Below are 20,143 nucleotides of genomic sequence, written 5' to 3' on the forward strand. Positions count from 1 at the left end.
CATTCCACAAGCGGACACAATTTTGAAGCGTGACATGTTGGGTATGAATTTACTCGGCGTAACATTATCTTTCATAATATTAAAAAAAATGGGGATAACTTTACTGTTGTCTTATTTTTTAATTAAAAAAAGTGTAATTTTTTCCCAAAAAAGTGCGCTTGTAAGACCGCTGCGCAAATACAGCGTAACAGAAAGTATTGCAACAATCTATATTTTATTCTCTAGGGTGTTAGGATAAAAAATATATATAATGTTTGGGGGTTCTAATTAGAGGGAAGAAGATGGCAGTGAAAATAGTGTAAAATGACATTAGAATTGCTGTTTAACTTGTAATGCTTAACTTGTAATACCAACGGCCACCACCAGATGGCGCCAGCTCACATCTGGTGGTAATAACTTGTAATACCAACGGCTCACCACCAGATGGCGCCAGCTTCCACCCTGCCTGCGGGCCATTTATAACTGGACCGCGGGCCAGAGACCACTGGTCTAGAGTGAGCTTCTACAAAACATGATTTTTTGTGTTGGATTATTTTGTAATACATTAGTATTGGATTTGATTGGAGATTTTGACCTTAAACATTAAGAGGTCAACAGTGCCTAAACATGGGACAAACCCAACAGTCACCAGGTCACACCGCAGCAAGAGCATTGAGGAAACTGAGATGAATTCTTATTTGCTACAACTCATATCATTCTGCTGGCAAATGCCAAAACTTCTGTCGTAGTAAAGGTTCTGAAGTTTGACAGCCAATGGAGTAAGGCTTAGCACTATCACCTTAGAAACATTTAAAACCAGGTCATGTTCACTTTGAGGCACAAGTGTTTTAAAGCAAACCAATTAATTGGCGCTCACACTATCTCCAGTTGAGACTACTGGGTTATATAATGGGCAGATATAATAATCTAGTCTAGCAAATGACCATAATAAAATAAAAACCTGAAATAAAAAAACAGATGAGGTAATAAAAACATAGCATGCCTGTTTTAAAAAAAAACTTGAGTTTTGTGGATTTACAAAAATCTTGAATCTTGAATATCTTCAGATGTGATAAGTCTATAGAAATATTTACTAATAAAACCTAGTAGTATCACCACCAAATATTACACAATACCAGTGGCTTCCAATTTACAAGGTATAGGGGCATCAACTACAGCCCCTGATTTCACCAAATGGCTACTTATTATATTAAATAAAGTATATGTATTGCCATGGAGGACTGTCACATGCTGGAGGTTTGGTTGGAGACTAGAGACATTCTGCAGTGAGATACTGAGACTATTTTACATGGGACAAGTAGAGACTACTGATATTACTGCTTTACAAATCAGTGGTTCTACTCTAACTGCAGAATGTCGTCCAAGGGTTGCATGATGAGTACGAAGGGCTGCATGTGCCAAAGGGCCACATGTACTACACCATAGCAAGCTAATTGGCTTACAGTTCCATGAAGCAAATGCAACAGCCCCTAAGTACTAAGTTAAAGGGGTTGTAAAGGTACAATTTCTTTCCTAAATAGCTTCCTTTACCTTAGTGCAGTCCTCCTTCACTTACCTCATCCTTTGATTTTGCTTTTAAATGCCCTTCATTCTTCTGAGAAATCCTCACTTCCTGTTCTTCTGTCTGTAAGGCCAGGTACTCACGAGCAAACATGTACGGTGAAAGCGGTCCGTCGGACCGTTTTCACCGTACATGCCTGCCAGAGGGCTTCTGTACGATGGTTGTACTAACCATCGTACAGAAGTCTGCGCGTAAACACTACGCGGGGCGTGTCCGCGTCGTCGCCGCGGCGATGACGCGGCGACGTGGGCGGGCCTGCCATTTAAAGGCTTCCACGCATGCGTCGAAGTCATTCGACGCATGCGAGGGACAGCGGGCGCTCGGACATGTACGGTAGGTCTGTACTGACGACCGTACATGTCCAAGCGGGCAGGATTCCAGCAGACGGTTTTAAAACACGTCCAGGAATATTTGCCCGCTGGGAAAAGGCCCGGCGGGCAAATGTTTGCTGGAATTCGGCCCGCTCGCGCCTACACACGACCCGCGGACCAGTTTCAGCATACATGTTTGGTCGTGTGTACGGGGCCTAACTCCACATAGTAATGCAAGGCTTTCTCCCTGGTGTGGAGTGTCGTGCTCTCCCCCTCCCTTGGACTACTGGAGAGTCAGAACGCCCACTAACACACAGCTCCTTTCTCTATCTGCAACGTAGAGAGCATCCTGACTCTCCTGTAGTCCAAGGGAGGGGGTGAGCACGGCACTCCACACCAGGGAGAAAGCCTTGCATTGCTGTGTGGAGTTACAGACAGAAGAACAGAAAGTGAGGATTTCTCAGAAGAAATAAGGACATTTTGTGCGCATGCACCGGAGCTCTAAGATGGCCGCGTAAGCCAGGAGCTCCACATCACCCCGGACCACCGCCGCACTTAGTTCCGTAAAGGGGGGTGCGGGACTCCGGGGACCCTCATGCACATACCTGGATGTCTGCCCCGCTTACCTGCCGCCATCTAGGGCTGCAGCTCAAAATGGCGGTGAGGGGAGGGTGTACCAAGATGGCCGCCATCACCTCAGCACCTCAGCCACACTGAGGGGACACCAGAAAGGAGGCAAGTCATTGCCACAGCCACACTCTCCTACTCCCAGGTGACACAGGGGGTACACCAACCCCCCCTGGCCCCCTCACCGGCCTCCACGGAATCCCTGCTGGGCCGCACCCATTTGCTGTGAAGTTCACCTTGAACGGCAAGACGCATTCCTTCTCAAACCTGCCAGACGGCGAGAAGATCTTCCTCAATCTCAAGCTCATTTCGCAGGAGGCCCCCATGAACTACTCCAATGCGTCCACTGGCTCCTCTAAGCGACCTCCCCCTACAACCCCGGTCTCTCTGGTTTGGAACAAGAGCATGCCCAAAATATCGAAGGACGGCAGACCTACATAAGACACCGATTAAATCTCCCAGTGAGAAGATTCACCTGTTGACCGAGCTGGTCCTAGTGGCCCTTTGACTTTCCCTCCTCAAAGCTGGTTACAGGGCTGTCCCCTTATCCCCTATCTTCTCCTGTTCTCCTGCTAGTTGATGCCAAATTTAGAAGTCTAGCCTCTGAGTGGACTCTCTCTCAAGTAAGATTCGTCTGCCGTGTTTTCTCAGTTTTAAATTTTTTATGACTGTTCTATATTTGAAGGTTTCACTGTACTTTAAACTTTCACAGGGGCCCTGGGGACCCGGGTTCCCGCATAGCCCCTGGGATGAGTTATTTCAGGTTGGGCCTAGTTCTTTATGTTTATTTTTCCTCAGCAGTCGGGGTCTGGGGTGACCCACTTGTGCCTCTCCCATAGTTGCAGTTTTTTTTGCACCTGTGGGATGGGTTGTCGGTCCCCATATCGGGGGGACCGACCATTTTTGGTAGGAGTTTGGCAGACCTGTTTTATGCCAAACCCAATAGGTCTTCCTGGAAGACACTTTGTCCTCATTTGTTTTTTCTTCTTTCTCTAATTGCTCTCTTTTTTTCAGCTGATCTGCCGGGGAGGAGTCGGGACCGAAACCTGCACCGATTTGTATCTCATCAGGCCCACACACCCAATCGGGACCATAAGAGTTGGCAGGAGGTAGGTGATGGTATCTATGACAGCATTCCACCTCTGTGTCCCCATGGCTAGTCTGCAGCCCCCAGGGTCTAATTCAAGGATAGCCACACATAATGTCCAGGATTTGAACTCCCCTCAGAAAAGAACAAAAGCTTTTGATCACTATCATTCCCTCAGACTGGACATTGTTATGCTCCAGGAGACCCATTTCCCAATGCGATACAGCCCTAATTTCCTACATGCTAAATACCCAACATTTTTCGTTGCAAACGCGGAGAACAAAACTAAACTGTGTTTTCAAAATGTAGCAATTTCTCTATGGCAGCAGTCCACAGAGATCCGGCGGGCAGATTTATACTGGTCAAGGGCACCGTGGAGGGCACCTTGTATTCCAAAGTGTCATACTACTCCCCCAACGCAGGTCAGACGCAATTCTTTCAATCTCTCTTCAAAACCCTTGCCCCCCTCTTGGAAGGCAGAGTCATCCTAGGTGGGGACTCGAATGTGGCCTTTGACCAAGGCCTAGACAGATCCAGACTTCCTGGAGCCCGATTAACCCATCCAACTAGAGCTAGTCTTAAACTTGCTAAACTTCTCCATTTGCATGGCCTGGTTGACATCTGGAGGGAACTGAATCCTTCTAAAAGGGACTATACCCACTATTCCTGCCCCCACCAGACATATACTAGGATAGACCATGTCCTAGTCTCCCTTAGTCTTATCCAATCTGCCCTGACCTCGTCTATCCAAGACACGGCCTGGTCTGACCACTCCCTAGTGTCCCTTACCATGCTCAACCTCCTCACATGACAATCAGGTAAGCACTGGAGACTAAACGAATCTCTTCTCAGTGATCTCATAAATGTTAAGGAAATAACTGACTCCCTAAAGGAATACTTTGCTTTGAACGATAAAGACAATATCTCCCCAGAGACCATATGGGCCGCCCACAAAGCGACGGTGAGAGGCAAACTAATTAGTATGGCTACCCGGTTAAAAAGGGAGCGACATCAGGACATTGTGAAACTGGAGAAGGCCTTTCAGTCCCTGAAGACCAAACACAAACGATGCCCCACTAAGACTTCAATGGAACAGTTAGACGCTGCAAGGTTGGAGCTTAACCTAGCCCTCACAGCAAAAGGGGAGAAACACATACGTTGGAGTGGGGCAAAATTCTACTTGCAGAGGGATCACATGGGCGCTATGTTGGCCTCCAAACTATCTCCATGGTACCGTGCTCAAACCACCCCCTGGATTAGGATAGCGGGACAGCCCCCCACGGCCAACCCAAACAAAATATTTACAGCATTCCAGGACTTCTACTCCCAACTGTATAGCTCTCCCTATACAGACAAGGGTCTAGAAATTCTACAGGACCTTCCATTACCAACTCTATCCATCGACCATAAAAACTTGCTTGAGGCCCCCCTTTCGTCAGAAGAAATCTTGGAGGTTATAAAAGACCTCAATAAGGGAACAGCGCCAGGTCCCGACGGCCTTTTGGTGCCTTACTATAAGGCGTTTGCTGACACTTTAGCCCCATACATAGCAAACAATTTTAACACAAAATCCCAGGGTTCCCCCTTAGATCCCCACCTCAACACTGCCTATATAACTGTTATACCCAAACCGGACAAAAACTTAGAGGAAGGAATCTGGCTGGGACCAAGGCCCTAAACAGGAAGGAATGTTGCTCTCTCTTGACTTGCACAAAGCTTTTGACTCGGTGACCTGGCCTTACATTTATGCCCTCCTGGAGCGCTAGGTATTTGGCCAGCGCTTCATGGGGGTGATCCAAGCCCTCTAACTCCGCCCCAAAGGCTATGATACGCCTACAGGTACTCCACTCACAGCCCCTTAATATAGCCAGGGGAACTAGACAGGGCTGCCCCCTCTCCCCCTTAAGTTTTGCTATTGCAATTGAGTCCTTGGCGGTCTCAACACGCTCCAACCCAAATATCCAGGGAGTAACCTGTGGCCCGCAAACTCATAAATGTGGTTTGTTCGCTGACGACATTCTCTTGTTTCTCACCTCACTGACCACGACCCTCCCTAGTCTCTGCAAACTCCTAAACAATGTTTCCATCGTCTCAGGCCTCAAAGTAAATTATTCCAAATCTCAGGCCCTTAACGTCTCCCTCAGACCGGAAGTAGTCTTAGCGTTGCAAAACGAATTTCAGTTTGAGTGGAGAGAAGATTCCATTAGGTATCTGGGGATCAACCTCACAGCTAAAATTGAGCATTTGTATCCATCCAATTTCCCACCCATGTACCGAAAGCTTGCTTCTGACCTTACAAACTGGGGCTTTGTCATGGCTGGGGAGGATTAATTCGGTAAAAATGACTCTCCTTCCCAGACTACTATATCTATTTCTATCCCTCCCCATAAACATTAGAAGGGACCACTTAAAATCCTTTCAAAGCAAGGTTACCAAATTTGTCTGGGGGGGATCGGGCCACAGACTTCCCCAAAAAACTATTTTTTAAACTAGGACTCGGGGTGGGTTGGGACTTCCTTGCCTCCTTTGGTACTTCCAGGCAGCTAGAATAGCGCAATTGTGCACTGTCTAAAAGCCTGATTGGGTTAACATTGAGAGACAGGCTGTCCCAACGAATAACTTAGACTATCTTCTGTGGACACCCTCCAGGGACCGCCCCCCAATGTTATCTCCAAACCTTTCACAAACCTTGTCTCTATGGGACAAGTTGCGATCTGTACCTTCCCTGACCTCAGAAAGTAGACCCCTGGCACCTTTTTTTTCACAACCCAGACTTTCCGCCGGGCCAAGACATCAAGTCCTTTCGATGGTGGCAAGACAAGGGGCTGTATCGCATCGGGCACTTCTTCACCCCTTCTGGCCTGGTTACCCAGAAATTCTGTGTTCAGATCCTAGACATGCCGACCACGGAGCACTACAGATTTGAACAGATACAACACTTCCTCTGCAGGCTATGGAAGGGGAAACCTACCCTCCCAAATTTACTCCTTACGAAATGTGGTGCGGACAGGCTATGGCTCAGAGGGGTGGAATCTCCATCATTTATCAATCACTTGCCCTCGCGTCCTCAAAATCCTTGTATATGCTGGCATGGGAAACTGACCTCCAAATTAATTGGGACCTCGAGAGGTGGCAGTCTTCATTTTTCAGAACTTTCCAGGGGGTAAGAAACATCTCCTTGGTCAAATCTGGAGTCAATGTCTTGACCAGATGGTACATCACCCCCTCAAATTTGGCTTCCTTTTTCCCTACAGCGAATCCTCTCTGTTTCTGCGCATGTCAGCTCACGGGCACCATGGCCCACACTTGATGGGAGTGCCCTAGACTTAGGTCATTCTGGAGCAGAATGTTTACCCTGATCCAAAAGGTAACTTCTCCCCAGTTCCAGAGAACCCCAGCTACAGCTGAACTCTAACCTCCCTAGAATTCCCAAAGCAAGCCACAAACTAATACATGTTATGCTGCTAGGGGCCAAGATGACCATAGTGAAGGTGTGGAAACAACCTCTCCCTCCCTCTTGGCAGCTAAATGCAAGATCTCCTGGATCATGTCTCAAGAGAGACTAGCCAGCATATTAACTGACACAGTCCCAAAGTTTGAAGCCGTCTGGGAACCTTGGTCCCTACATGTGGGGGTTCCGCTTCGCCCAGGATTTCAGTCCCAATCGTAAACTGCTAGGGACGGACACTTGGCATTTTCCCGGTAAGATCAGCTCTCTCCTTTTGTTTCTCTCTCTACGATACTCTTCTTTCACCTGCCTCTTTTAATTATCTCTCCTTTTTGGTACTTTCTGACTCCTTACGGAATGCTTCCAGGCTTATATCTAGATTGTTTGTATGACAGATAGCGTGTTCCTCTGAGTGCACTGTAGCAATGTTAATACTGGTCTTCCGTCCTCATGGTCAATAGCTACCTTCATGATCGGGGGGGAACCCCCCGGTCACAGTTTGTGCCCAATAGGGGTGCCTGGGGTTTTCTCCCCATGATCCTCCCCATGATCCTGTACCAACGTCTGAACAGCAGGAAGAGGTATCTAGAGTGAAAGTACTGGTCAGTGGTCAATGTATCTGTACTGATTGGACTAAAGGCTTGTAAATTGCCTTTACATATTGTGGTCTTATGTCTGGAAGGAATGTACCAATTGTTTATTTTCTTTTGGTTTTAAAAAATCAATAAAAATCTTTGAACGTAAAAATAAGGACATTTAAAAGCAAAATCGAAGGATGAGGTAAGTGAAGGAGGACTGCACTAAGGTAAAGGAAGCTATTTAGGGGGAAAAAAATTGTACCTTTACAACCCCTTTAAGCTTGTTAAATTCTGCCAAGTAGTGCCTACTCCTGAAACGAAATATTGTTCCACACATAACATTTTGGTGAATACATAACAGTATCTGCATGTGAACAGCATGGCCGGTAAAACATTGAGAAAACATGTATTGTTTTAGAGTCTTTATTTTCCTCTCTCTTGCCACACTACATCAAAAGTCTATACTGTAATGAAAAATTAGACATCTAGTCTCTGGACATTTAAACCACAGCATGAAACAGTACAATGCGTTACAGACAGTTCATAGCAGCACAAGTAAGTTATAGCTTATTAAACACTCTGCAAATGTACCAAAACGTCATCAGGGAAACTTAGTTTTTTTAAGCACTCCTATGAGAAACCAATACAAAAAATAATATTTTGTTGAGAAGAAAAAATAACTACTCTAGAGTATGGTCATAATGGGGTTCAATGGGTACATTAGATCAGTCTCAATTACCATCACATACCAACAGCAACCTGAGATAATTCTTGGTTCCATTATGTGCAAACAATAAATACACAATGCATTACGTGGCTCCTACAATGTGTTTGTTGGCATATTATGACTTCAGTGTTGTCCACGTAGCCCAAGTATTCTTTGTCATGTGCTGACATTAGACTCTGTCCAGGCAGGAGAACTCTCATCATTTGTGGTGTAAGGTGCTTTACGGGAGATCTTCTTTAGTTTGAATAGTCTGCAAGCAGCCACGCGGTATTTTTTTGACATAATGTTATATAAAATTGGGTTGATGGCAGCACTCAGGTAGAAAAGCACAAAGGAAACCAAGTTACAGTATTGACTTATCAGAGCAATTTCCAAGGATCCGGCTTCAAAAGACTTGGAAAACAAGTAGCGAGCCACGTGGAAGGGCAACCAACACAGGATGAAGGCAAATACCACGACAGCTGGAAAAAGAACACAAAAAATATATAAAATATACAAACTGTGTATAAAATAACACCTCCTGCACTTGGTGTAAAATTAATAAGTAACCAATTGTACGAAACAATAAAAATGAATGGAAATTAAATGATAAGCAATGGGTTACAAATAGAAAATGAATACTAATAACTGAAAAACTTCTCAGAAAATAAGAGACGCTGCACAGGATAAATGACACAAAAAAAAAATCATAAAGCATATAAATGCGCTTTGCCTTTAAATCATATTCTGTAATGTATAACAAGTAAATATACATGACACATGTGTTAACACCATATAGTAATATAAGTTTGGAAAATACTGTGCCTTAACTTACAAGATTGATAGTTTTATGATCTGTTCTACAAAAAATGTTATTTACCTTTTGCAGTGCAATTGTGGCCTGCAATATGTGGGGAGGACAAAAAGGGTCTTGCTGGTATGAATAGGGGAACATCTTGTGAACATTAGGAAAGGGTTCTGCAAGCATAGCTTTTCAAAACATTTCACTAAGAAACATAATAAAGCTCCTTCCTGTTTAAAAGTAATTGGAATTAAGGTGTTTTCACCTCATTGGAGGGGCAGTAATGCCGTTCGGGAATTTCCAGGCGGAAAACTCACTGGATTTAAAAGCTCAAAACCCATTGTCCTCAGAGGGTCAATATTGAATGGGACATCAATTGTTTTATTAGTAACAGCTAGTTTATTTGGCTTTTGGTTATGGTTGTCCCATTAGTCCCTTACTAAATTATTTATATATATATATATATTGTACATTATATATTGTATATATATATATTGTACATTAAACAATTTTCATTCTTTCATGTTTTAGATTTTTTTGGTATTATAATTTCTTTATTGTTATTATTTAGGAGGGTTTAATATGATTAATTATTATTTTGTCAATTCATACTTGTACCTCTAGATAGTGCTGCTACTTCCATAATATATTATTTATTTTTTAGTTTATTTTCTTACCACAGTATTATTATTTTTATGCAGAAAATATAAATTGATTGTGTCGGTGTTTGAGTGGTTTCATACATTTATGATTTGTTTGTTTTAAAAATTTGGCTAATCCGATCCTATTATATTATTATGTCAGACCGCTGACACCATTATTCCCGGTAATATGGCGACTGACATGTTGTTGGAAGATTGTATGTGGAGAGGTGGCAGTGCCCTCTAGTGTCTTAGCATGTTGAGCCTATATGTTCAGCTAGCACCACATCGCCACTACCTCTCTTGCCCCAGTGACGACATCCATTTGGACGAAACGTGTAGGATGGAGCTTCAGCGGTAGCACTATCACGCCTGCCAGGGTGCTCGATGCTGTGTACATGCTCATGTTGCTTCTCTTATTTGTGAGTGGATAACCTTTTTTCTAATAAATCCAGTTTTTAATACTACACAGTTAGCGCTCCTCTTCCACTTTACATGTGATTATTTGGATTCATCCATTTTTGTGAGTACATTGCCTTTCTTTTGATGTGTGATGACAGCTTGGGATTATGTGTGGCTGTCTGGTAGGCTAGCTGATCCTGGGTTGAGCCGAGCTGCTTCTCATCCATCTATCCATTTGAAGGCTTTCTCCATTAAGCGGACCTTTCTATAGAGCTCTCAGAATCTGGTAAGAGGCTTTAATATCCCTCTTGGTGGCACACATTCTGGTGATCACTGGCAGCACAATACATTTTGATGTTTTTGATGCACACGTAGAGCACCTTGTTTTTCTCAGCACTTCTATTGGAACATATTTTTTTCACCTTTTATGAACTTTATGAATTATGGGACTGTTTATTTATTTAATTATTTATATGTTTTTCCATCAAAACACTGATTTATGTATATCTACATAGTTACATAGTAACCTATAGTTACATAGTAGGTGAGGTTTAAAAAAAGACACAAGTCCATCACGTGCAACCTATGTGTGTGATTATATGTTAGTATTACCTTGTACTGTATATTCCTGTATGTTGTGGTCATATAGGTGCTTATCTAATAGCTTGTTGAAACCATTGATGCCCCCCGCTGAGACCACCGCCTGTGGAAGGGAATTCCACATCCTTGCTGCTCTTAGACCGCGTACACACGGTCGGTCCAAACAGATGAAAACGGACTGAAGGACCTTTTTATCGGTCCAAACCGATCGTGTGTGGGCCCCATCGGTCAGTTATCCTTCGATCAAACATTTTAGAACTTGCTTTAAAATTGAACCGATGGACGCCTAACCGATAGGTCAAAACCGATGGTTAGTATGCAAAAGCATCAGTTAAAAACCCGCGCATGCTCAGAATCAAGTCGACGCATGCTTGGAAGCATTGAACTTAATTTTTCTCTACACGACGTTGTGTTTTACGTCACAGCGTTGGACTCGATCGGTTTTTTAACTGATGGTGTGTAGGCACATCAGACCATCAGTCAGCTTCCTTTGGACCGTCGGATGGACCGACCGCGTGTACGCAGCCTTACAGTAACTAATCCTCTATGCAGTCAAAGGTTAAACCTCTACTTGAATTTACTTATTTTTATATCAGCATATGAATTATGGTATGAATTGTTTATGCACTTTATTAGACAGTGCAACACACACTTTTTTAGATATTTATTTTTTATTGCTATGTGAGATAACAGGAGTGCTGCTGTTGGGATCACTTTTATTTAACTTAACAAACATGTCCTTGAATTAGAGCATGATATTACTTTTTGTTATGATATGACAGTTGTCTGGCACTATTTAACCACTTCAGCCCCGGACCATTTTGCTGGTCAATGACCGGGCCACTTTTTGCGATTCGGCACTGCGTCACTTTAACTGACAATTGTGTGGTCGTGCAACGTGGCTCCCAAACAAAATTGGCGCCCTTTTTTCCCACAAATAGAGATTTCTTTTGGTGGTATTTGATCACTTCTGCGGTTTTTATTTTTTGCTCTATAAACAAAAATAAAGCGAAATCTTGCTGTAATAAATATCCCCCAAAAATATATATAAAAAAATGTTTTCCTTAGTTTAGGCCGATACGTATTCTTCTACATATTTTTCGTAAAAAAAACCGCAATAAGCGTTTATTGATTGGTTTGAGCAAAAGTTATAGCAACTACAAAATAGGGGATAGTTTTATGGGATTTTTATTAATATTTTATTTTTACTAGTAATGGCGGCGATCTGCGCATTTTTATCGGTACTGCGACATTATAGCGGACACTTCGGACGCTTTTGACACATTTTTGGGACCATTGGCATTTTGATAGCGATCAGTGCTATAAAAATGCCTTGATTACTGTAAAAATGTCACTGGCAGGGAAGGGGTTAACACTAGGGGGCGATCAAGGGGTTAATTATGTTCCCTCATTGTGTTCTAACTGAAGGGGGGTGGGTCTGATTAGGGGAAATGACAGAATGCTGTTCATACATTGTATGAACATGCGATCAGTCATTTCTCCCCCTGACAGGACCGGGAGCTGTGTGTTTACACACACAGCTCCCGGTTCTCGCTCTGTAACAAGCGATCGTGGGTGCCCAGGGGTGAGCAGGGTGCGCGTGCGCACGCCCCTAGTGGCTGAAATGCAAAATCACGTAATATTACCTGATTTTGCGCAGCCGAGCCGACCTGCTGCCGTAAAACTGCAGCGGCTTGTCTGCAACTGGTTAAAGCAGAACTTCACTCTCTCAATCAGATATGACTATTTTAATCCTCATGCTGCTACCATTAGTAAATAAATAGGAAAGTATATAATATCATATTTGCTTGTTTTAAACTTGTGTAGCGCCCCCTTGCTTTCAGTGTGGGCGCTACACTGGAGTTGGTGGGGGAATGGGAGAGTTGTTTTGCTCCCATTCATGATTTATTACATTTTGGGCTGCTGTCATTCCAGAACTGTCCTGTAGGTCAGTCTGCGCTCCAGGGATGCGATCCCATCCCTGGGCGACAATTGGCGCTAGAGGGGTTCTGGCAGAGCCACTTTTCCCTCGCGGAGCATGCTGGGGGAGAGTATATCTGTGGCGGACGCCATTTTTGTTGGTTCTTTGCGGGTTCCTGGTTCCGGGTGCGGCACCCACCTTCAGGGTGTGCGCACATCGCGGGCCCCACCACTATGGCCTACCTGGCCTGGGGTCGCGTGCTACGTGGAGTTATAGACTCTGGGCCCTCCTGGCCTGGAGTGACTGATGCTACTAAGGGGCCCCAGTGACTTACTGGGTCCCCCGTCTACTGAGGAGATCCCAGGCTGTATGCCATTCGGTGGGGGATTGGCTTGAGTAGAACCCGGAGGCAGGTTCTCCAAGAGGGTTTGAACGAACTATCAGGGATCTGGTGACCGGGACACTTCCACTGTCAACCGGTGACCCTCACTTAATCTACTGGGAGGATTTGATCGATCCATTCAGTTGGTCATGTTGGGCCGAAAATAAAGCATTCAGAAAAACCTTTATTTGATGACTGGACATTCGCTTACTAATCTACTCATCAACTTCACCCCTAGACAACGGTAAGAGGTAACTTAATACGCCGATCCCAAAACAACCAGCGGCTCCTGCGGGGGTAGCGCTACACTTGCTTTTCACATTTCTTCAGCTAGTTCCTGCTTTCCACGCCCAGGCAAATTATATCATACAACCCAGGAGTCTTCAGGAGAGGTTTTCTCAGCTAAGCACACCCTCCTTTGTGCATGCCTTAGCTAAGGGCAAATGGATTCCAGGAAGTAAATGCTACACAAATCATCTGCCCTTGCTCAAGATGGCCATAGCTAGAAATGCTAGAGGCTGTTTTCCAAAATGATTTTTCAGCAAAATAAAGCATGGAGACATGAATAGATGGTGAAGTTTGCTTTGAATATTAAAAATTAATTAAATATTTTTATGGTTTGTGGAGCTCAAATGCAGTGTAGTTTCACTTTAAGTATATAGTTCGGTAGGTGGCTTAAGACTTGTAGGAATCACAAATATGGCCCTCCCTAGAAGTGAGTGTTGAAATGAGTACCTGGGGCCCACTAGAGGAGATTAAAGTGATGGACCACCCATAAGCAGTGAGCCTAGCGTCTCATATCGGAGGCTGGCTGTGACATTGTTTAACAGGTGAGTCTGTTTTCTTGTTAACAAGGTAAAATAAGGACAGTTTGAGGAATGCATTTCTCTATCACAATCATTTAATTTGCTTTTAAAGCGGAGGTCACGCGAAAAAAAAAATATTAAAAGACAGCAGCTACAAATACTGCATACTTTTAATAAATGGACACTTACCTGTCCAGCGCGCCTGCAATGTCGGCAGCAGAAGACAAGCAATCGATGAGGGAATCAGGAAGAGATTCACTGCCCGGTTCCCTACTGCGCATGCGCGAGTAGCGCAGCACTTTCCCAGTGGACCCCACTGTCTCCTGGGACCAGTGCAGTGGGGGGGGGGGGGTGGAGTGACTCTCGTGGGAGTCATTCCTGGAAGTGGTTCCAAATACCTGTATTTTTGGGTGGAACTCCGCTTTAAGTAACATAGCAGCTGAACATACCTGTAACCAATTATGACTTCTTACAAAAGAATTCCAAAACTGTATAGTTTATTGCATGATCACAACATAAGAAGAGTGCAACGTTTCAGAGTCACACAGGACCCCTTCGTCAGGCATTACATGCCTGACGAAGGGGTCCTGTGTGACCCTGAAATGTTGTACTCTTCTTATGTTGTGGTCATGCAGTAAACTGTTGAAACAGCCGCTCCGTGCGCCTGTTTCTTCCTGTAATGCTTTCCACTACATTACAGCGACCATTCCATTACAGTGACCGCGCGATGATGTCATTCAGGTTATACACAGACAGCATTCTATTATTGTCAGCCGTAGCTCGGCCACGCTACTAATACTGCTGCTATCGCTCCCCATGCTGCAACAACGCTCCAGCCTGCAACTACTACTTTAGTGCTGTTTACATCTACTGCAACAGAGAGCCATTGCTGGGGACAACCTTTGAGGCCTTCCTTGCGGACACCATTCACTACGGTTTCCCTACTTTCTACTCTGAAGCCCTGCAAATGGATAAGTAGCTATTGTGATACTTGTAGTGCTATAGGAAGTTCTGCTGCATATGTTCCATCTAAAACAATTGCTGTTATTTATAATGTCTTGTGCCTATCAACATACTACTTGTTTAACAGGTGAGTCTGGTTTCTTGTTAACAAGATAAAATAAGGACAGTTTGAGGAATGCATTTCTCTATCACAATCATTTCATTTGCTTTTAAAGCGGAGGTCACGCGAAAAAATATATATTAAAAGACAGCAGCTACAAATACTGCATACTTTTAATAAATGGACACTTACCTGTCCAGCGCGCCCACAATGTCGGCAGCAGAAGACGAGCAATCAATTGTCTTTCTGCTGCCACCGCTGCCATCCTCGGTGAGGGAATCAGGAAGTGATTCACTGCCGGGTTCCCTAATGCGCATGCGTGAGTAGCGCGGCACTTTCCCAGTGGACCCCACTGTCTCCTGGGACCCACTAAAAAAATCATTAGTACTCTGCGAGACAGCACAGCGCCTAATGATATTATCCCCACCAAACTGCTAAAAGAACGTGCCGATATTGTGGCAGAGGCGATCACGTACCTCATAAACCAGTCATTAAAGGAAGGCATGGTGCCAACCTTGCTGAAATAAGGCATAATTAAACCAATTCTAAAAAAAAACACCCTTGACCCCAAAGACCCAAACAATCGTCGACCCATAACAGGCCTAAATGTCTTCTCCAAGGTTATGGAGAAAGACGTTGTACTGTGATAGATCTGGATAAAATTCCTATTTGATAAGTTGAGCTTATTCTTTTATTAGAACCACTAAATGTTTCTCGGTTTATATTTCTTTAATTTCGGTTTATATTTCCACACTTTTTATATATGCATATGTATGTATGAGAATGATCAATACTGCTTATTTTCCTTGATAAGTTCTATCAGCATTGAAAATACAAGGGAAAGCTGTTTTGTTCAGAAGCCTCTACATTTTCTTCTTCTGTTTTCCAAATCAAGAAGCAGCTCCATCCCCCTCACTCACTCCATGTCCCCCCTTCTACTGCCATTCCTCCTTGTGATGTACTCCAAAAGAGCAGAAAATAACTTTTGAGAGGAAGTTCTACCATCCCCCTCATCCTGTCTTCCCCTCACCCAGAGGACTTATTGAATCTTGTAACAAAAGGAATTCTATGTAAAATGGCAAATGAGTCTGAAAAAAAGACACAAGGGGACTTTATGTCACATGACAAGAAGGGTATGTGCAACTAGTCTGGAATGAACTTGTGAAGAGAAACCACCCTTCTATATGAACTGGCCAATGAGGGTTCCCTGCTAAGCACAGGGGTGTGTAATAAGGGGGCTGGGATGAATGAATTATATGGGTTGACCAATGAGAATGCATTCTGTGATCGTGTGCTGATAATAAAGGCAACTGCCCAGACGGCAGCCATTCTCTCTGCTGTTGAAACGTTGGAAGGTGAGCATGTGGTCTGTTTTCTCCATAGATTGCACTGTTTCACCATAGTAATTTGAATCAAACGGTAGAAATGGGTAACCCTGAGATTGTATCAGGAAATCAATTAATTAATGAGTCTCAGTACAACATCAGTACAACAGCTACAACAGCATTTAGACATCCACAAATTACTCGATCCATTCCAATCGGGTTTCCGTCCTGGTCACGGAACTAAAAACAGCACTTCTCAAAATATGGGGTGATGCTCTCGAAGCAGCAGACAAAGGAGAATCTTGACTTCTGATACTGTTGGACCTAAGCGCAGCATTTGATACTGTAGACCACAAATTATTGCTGACTCGCCTAGCTGAAGTAGCTAGAGTCGCTGTCTCGGATTTACCCTGGTTCTCCTCCTTCTTGGAAAACCGATCTCAAATAGTGAAACGCTATACAATGTATGTCTATATTTATCTTGTTTATGATAAACTTCAATAAAAATCTATTGTTGAAAAAAAAAAATAGTGAAACTGGGTCCTTTCACTTCTGAAAAACGCACAGTGTCATGTGGAGTCCCTCAGGGACCCCCCTTGTCGCCCGTACTATTCAAAATCTATCTCTGCCCTCTTATTGAAATCATCAGTAACCAGAAGTTACTCTACGACTCCTACGAGGATGACACGCAACTATATTTTCGCATCTGCAACAATAAGGATCATTATCTCGGACTAGAGAAATGCCTTACTTTGATAGAAAATTGGATGACGGAGAGTTACCTTAAACTCAATGGCTCAAAAACAGAACTTCTCCTGTTTCACGCCAACCGAAAGAGACTTCCCGCACCAATATGGACACCACCGCCTATTCTTGGACAAACCATCACCCCTAGCACCAAAGTCAAAAGTCTCGGAGTCATTTTTGACACCCACATGACAATGGATGCACAAATAGGATCAGTAGTCAGCGGATCCCACCATCTGCTGCGCCTGCTACGTAGACTCATTCCCTTTATCCCGAAAGAAGACATAGCAGTCGTGGTGGGTACAATTATCAACTCCAGGCTCGACTATGCAAATGCCCTCTACCTGGGACTCCCAAAATACCAAATCACTCGTCTGCAAGTCGTTCAAAATACGGCCGCTCGACTCGTGACTGGGAAAAAAACACGGGAATCAATCTCACCTTCACTGAGATCACTTCATTGGTTGCCAGTAAAAGACAGAATCACTTTTAAGGCACTCTGTCTGACACATAAATGTGTTCAAAGAAATGCCCCCCCAATATCTATGCGAAAAATTTAAATGTCACAACCCCAATCGCGTTCTGCGATCCACCAACCAAAATCTACTCCAGATACCCAAAGTCAGATACAAGTCCAAAGGAGAACGAAGATTTGGAATCCAAGGATCTAGACTATGGAACGCTCTACCAACCAGCACCTGGTTGGAGGTGAATCACCTGGCCTTCAGAAAAAAACTCAAAACCCATCTTTTCTGAAGGCAAAAGTACAGTAGGGAAAGGATACTAAGCGCCCAGAGGCGATTCAGTTTGCATGTGTTGCGCTATATAAGTTTCTCACTCACTCACTCACTTGGGATATACTGTTGTGCTAAGGACTGTTTGTTAAGGAATATCTTAAAGGGACATCTACCCCCAAATTACCTGAGCTATATTTGCCTCTCATATGCAACTATTATTACTAGGGATGTCCCGATACTGATACTAGTATCGGTATCGGTACCAATACCGAGCATTTCTCGAGTACTTGTACTCGGGGGAAATGCTCCGATGCTTCACCCGGTACCTGGGCAGTCAGGTGGTGGGGGGAGTTACAAGTCTTCTCCGTGCTGTCTTCTCCCCCCATGCTGTCTTCTCCCTCTCCATGCCACTCTCCCCCTTGCTGTCTTCTCCCCCTCCGTGCCACTCTCCGCCTGCTGTCTTCTCCCCCTCCGTGCCGCTCTCCTCCCATGCTGTCTTCTCCCCCTCCGTGCCGCTCTCCTCCCATGCTGTCTTCTCCCCCTCCGTGCCGCTCTCCCCCTGCTGTCTTCTCCCCCCTGCCGCTCTCCCCCGTGTTGTCTTCTCCCCCCCGTGCCGCTCTCCCCCCATGCTGTCTTCTCCCCCTCCGTGCCCCTCTCCCCCGTGCTGTCTTGTCCCCCTATGTGCCGCTCTCCCCCCGTGCTGTCTTCTCCCCCTGTGCCACTCTCCCCCATGCTGTCTTCTCCCCCTCCGTGCTGCTCTCCCCTGTGCTGTCTTCTCCCTCCCCGTGCCGCTCTCCCCGTGCTGTCTTCTCCCCCTCCGTGCCGCTATCCCCCTGTGCTGTCTTCTCCCCCTCCGTGCCGCTCTCCCCTGTGCTGTCTTGTACCCTTCCGTGCCGCTCTCCCATGTGCCGTCTTCTCCCCCCACCGTGCCGCTCTCCCCCTTGAATTTGTCAGGATGGAGAGCGAAGGTGGGAGCCTCTAAACCCGGCTCCTACAGAGTCAGTGATTAGTGAGTCCATTTACGTAACTGAGCATAACATAAGCATCGTAACCTGTGTTTGCGATGCTTCAGTTTATGAATAGAGAGAAGCTTCTCTCCATTCATTTTAGCTGATGCTGCAGAGAAAGGGACTGGGGAATCTGTGTCCTTAGTCCCTTTCTCTGTCTTAAAGGGGAGATGTCAGAGGTCTGTTAAGACCCCTGATATCTCACCAAAGCCCCGCCAGCAATAAATAATTTAAAAAATAAAATGTAAAATAAAATGTAATATAATAATAATAAAAAAAACACACTGACAATCCACTAACCCCTCCCCCCTCTAACAAAAAAAACCACTGTAAAAAAATAGTAAAAAAAAAAAAATACCGCCACTGTCACATGACATTTAAAAAAAAATATTAGTATTCGGTATCCGCGAGTACTTGAAAAAAAGTATCAATACTTGTACTCGGTCTCAAAAAAGTGGTATCGGGACAACACTAAATATTACCTGAGCTATATTACCTCTCATACGAAACTACTAGTTGTCACTACAACTCCTATTTACTACGTGCTTGACATAAGTGCTAATCGCAGAAAAAAATATGAAATGAAGGTATTTCATTGATGATTTTGGTTTGGTAAAAAAGCAATCATACATTATATAGAGAACATTTGTGCCATTGGTTAAATGCTGCCTGTGAATTCTGCCAAGTCAGCAAGTGGCCACACTATTCAAACAGGCTGGGTCTAAAGAGGTATGTCACTGCATATATTGGCATTTGAAACAGGATAGGCATTCTGCTCGTCACCCTGTGCCTGTGTTATGGGCCAGGATGGACATCCCTATAAATACTCACGTCAACTGCATAGATGTGAACAGAGGATCAGAGCTGTTAGAGATGTGTCTGTCATGGGAACTGAGGTAGAGACATGTGGACAAGCACAGTTCTTCCCCTCATTTAACCTGGTGTATGGGCTTTTCACACTTGATAATATTATGCATTCAATATACAGGCGGACCCCTACTTACAAACACCTGACTTAGAAATGACTTCTACTTACAAACGGAGGGAGACAACAGGAAGTGAGAGGAAATCTACCCCTAGGAAGGGAAATTCTCTCCTATAAGAGTTAATATGGGAAAAAGGTGTCTCCTCTTCACTGATGCTTTATCACCAATCCTCGTTTCCCTAATAACCCAAAATTTTCAAAATCCAATTGTCATTGGGACAGAAAGTGAGGTGAAATCTTCTGAACAGAGGCACAGACCGCAAAACAAATGTTACAGGGGTGATAACCCTTCCCTATGCTATCCAAAAAGCTTAAAAATATATTCTTTGCCTGGAGCTACACTTGTACCTGTTCCAAATTACAAACAGATTCAACTTAAGAACAAACCTACAGTCCCTGTCTTGTTC

At 44.3% G+C, this 20,143-nt stretch overlaps 1 protein-coding gene across 1 annotated transcript in view; it reads right to left on the reverse strand.

Annotated features, from left to right (window-relative positions):
- Positions 1-8,019: 8,019 nt before the first annotated feature.
- Positions 8,020-20,143, reverse strand: part of GHSR (growth hormone secretagogue receptor) — a 39,037-nt gene continuing 26,913 nt past the window's right edge. The window contains exon 2 of the mRNA XM_040349378.1: positions 8,020-8,800. Within this exon, the coding sequence (XP_040205312.1) occupies positions 8,496-8,800 (305 nt within the window). The 3' untranslated portion in view covers positions 8,020-8,495. The remainder of the gene's footprint in view (positions 8,801-20,143) is intronic.

The sequence above is a fragment of the Rana temporaria genome, chromosome 4 (genome assembly GCF_905171775.1).
Source record: "Rana temporaria chromosome 4, aRanTem1.1, whole genome shotgun sequence".
Classification (NCBI taxonomy): Eukaryota; Metazoa; Chordata; class Amphibia; order Anura; family Ranidae; genus Rana; species Rana temporaria.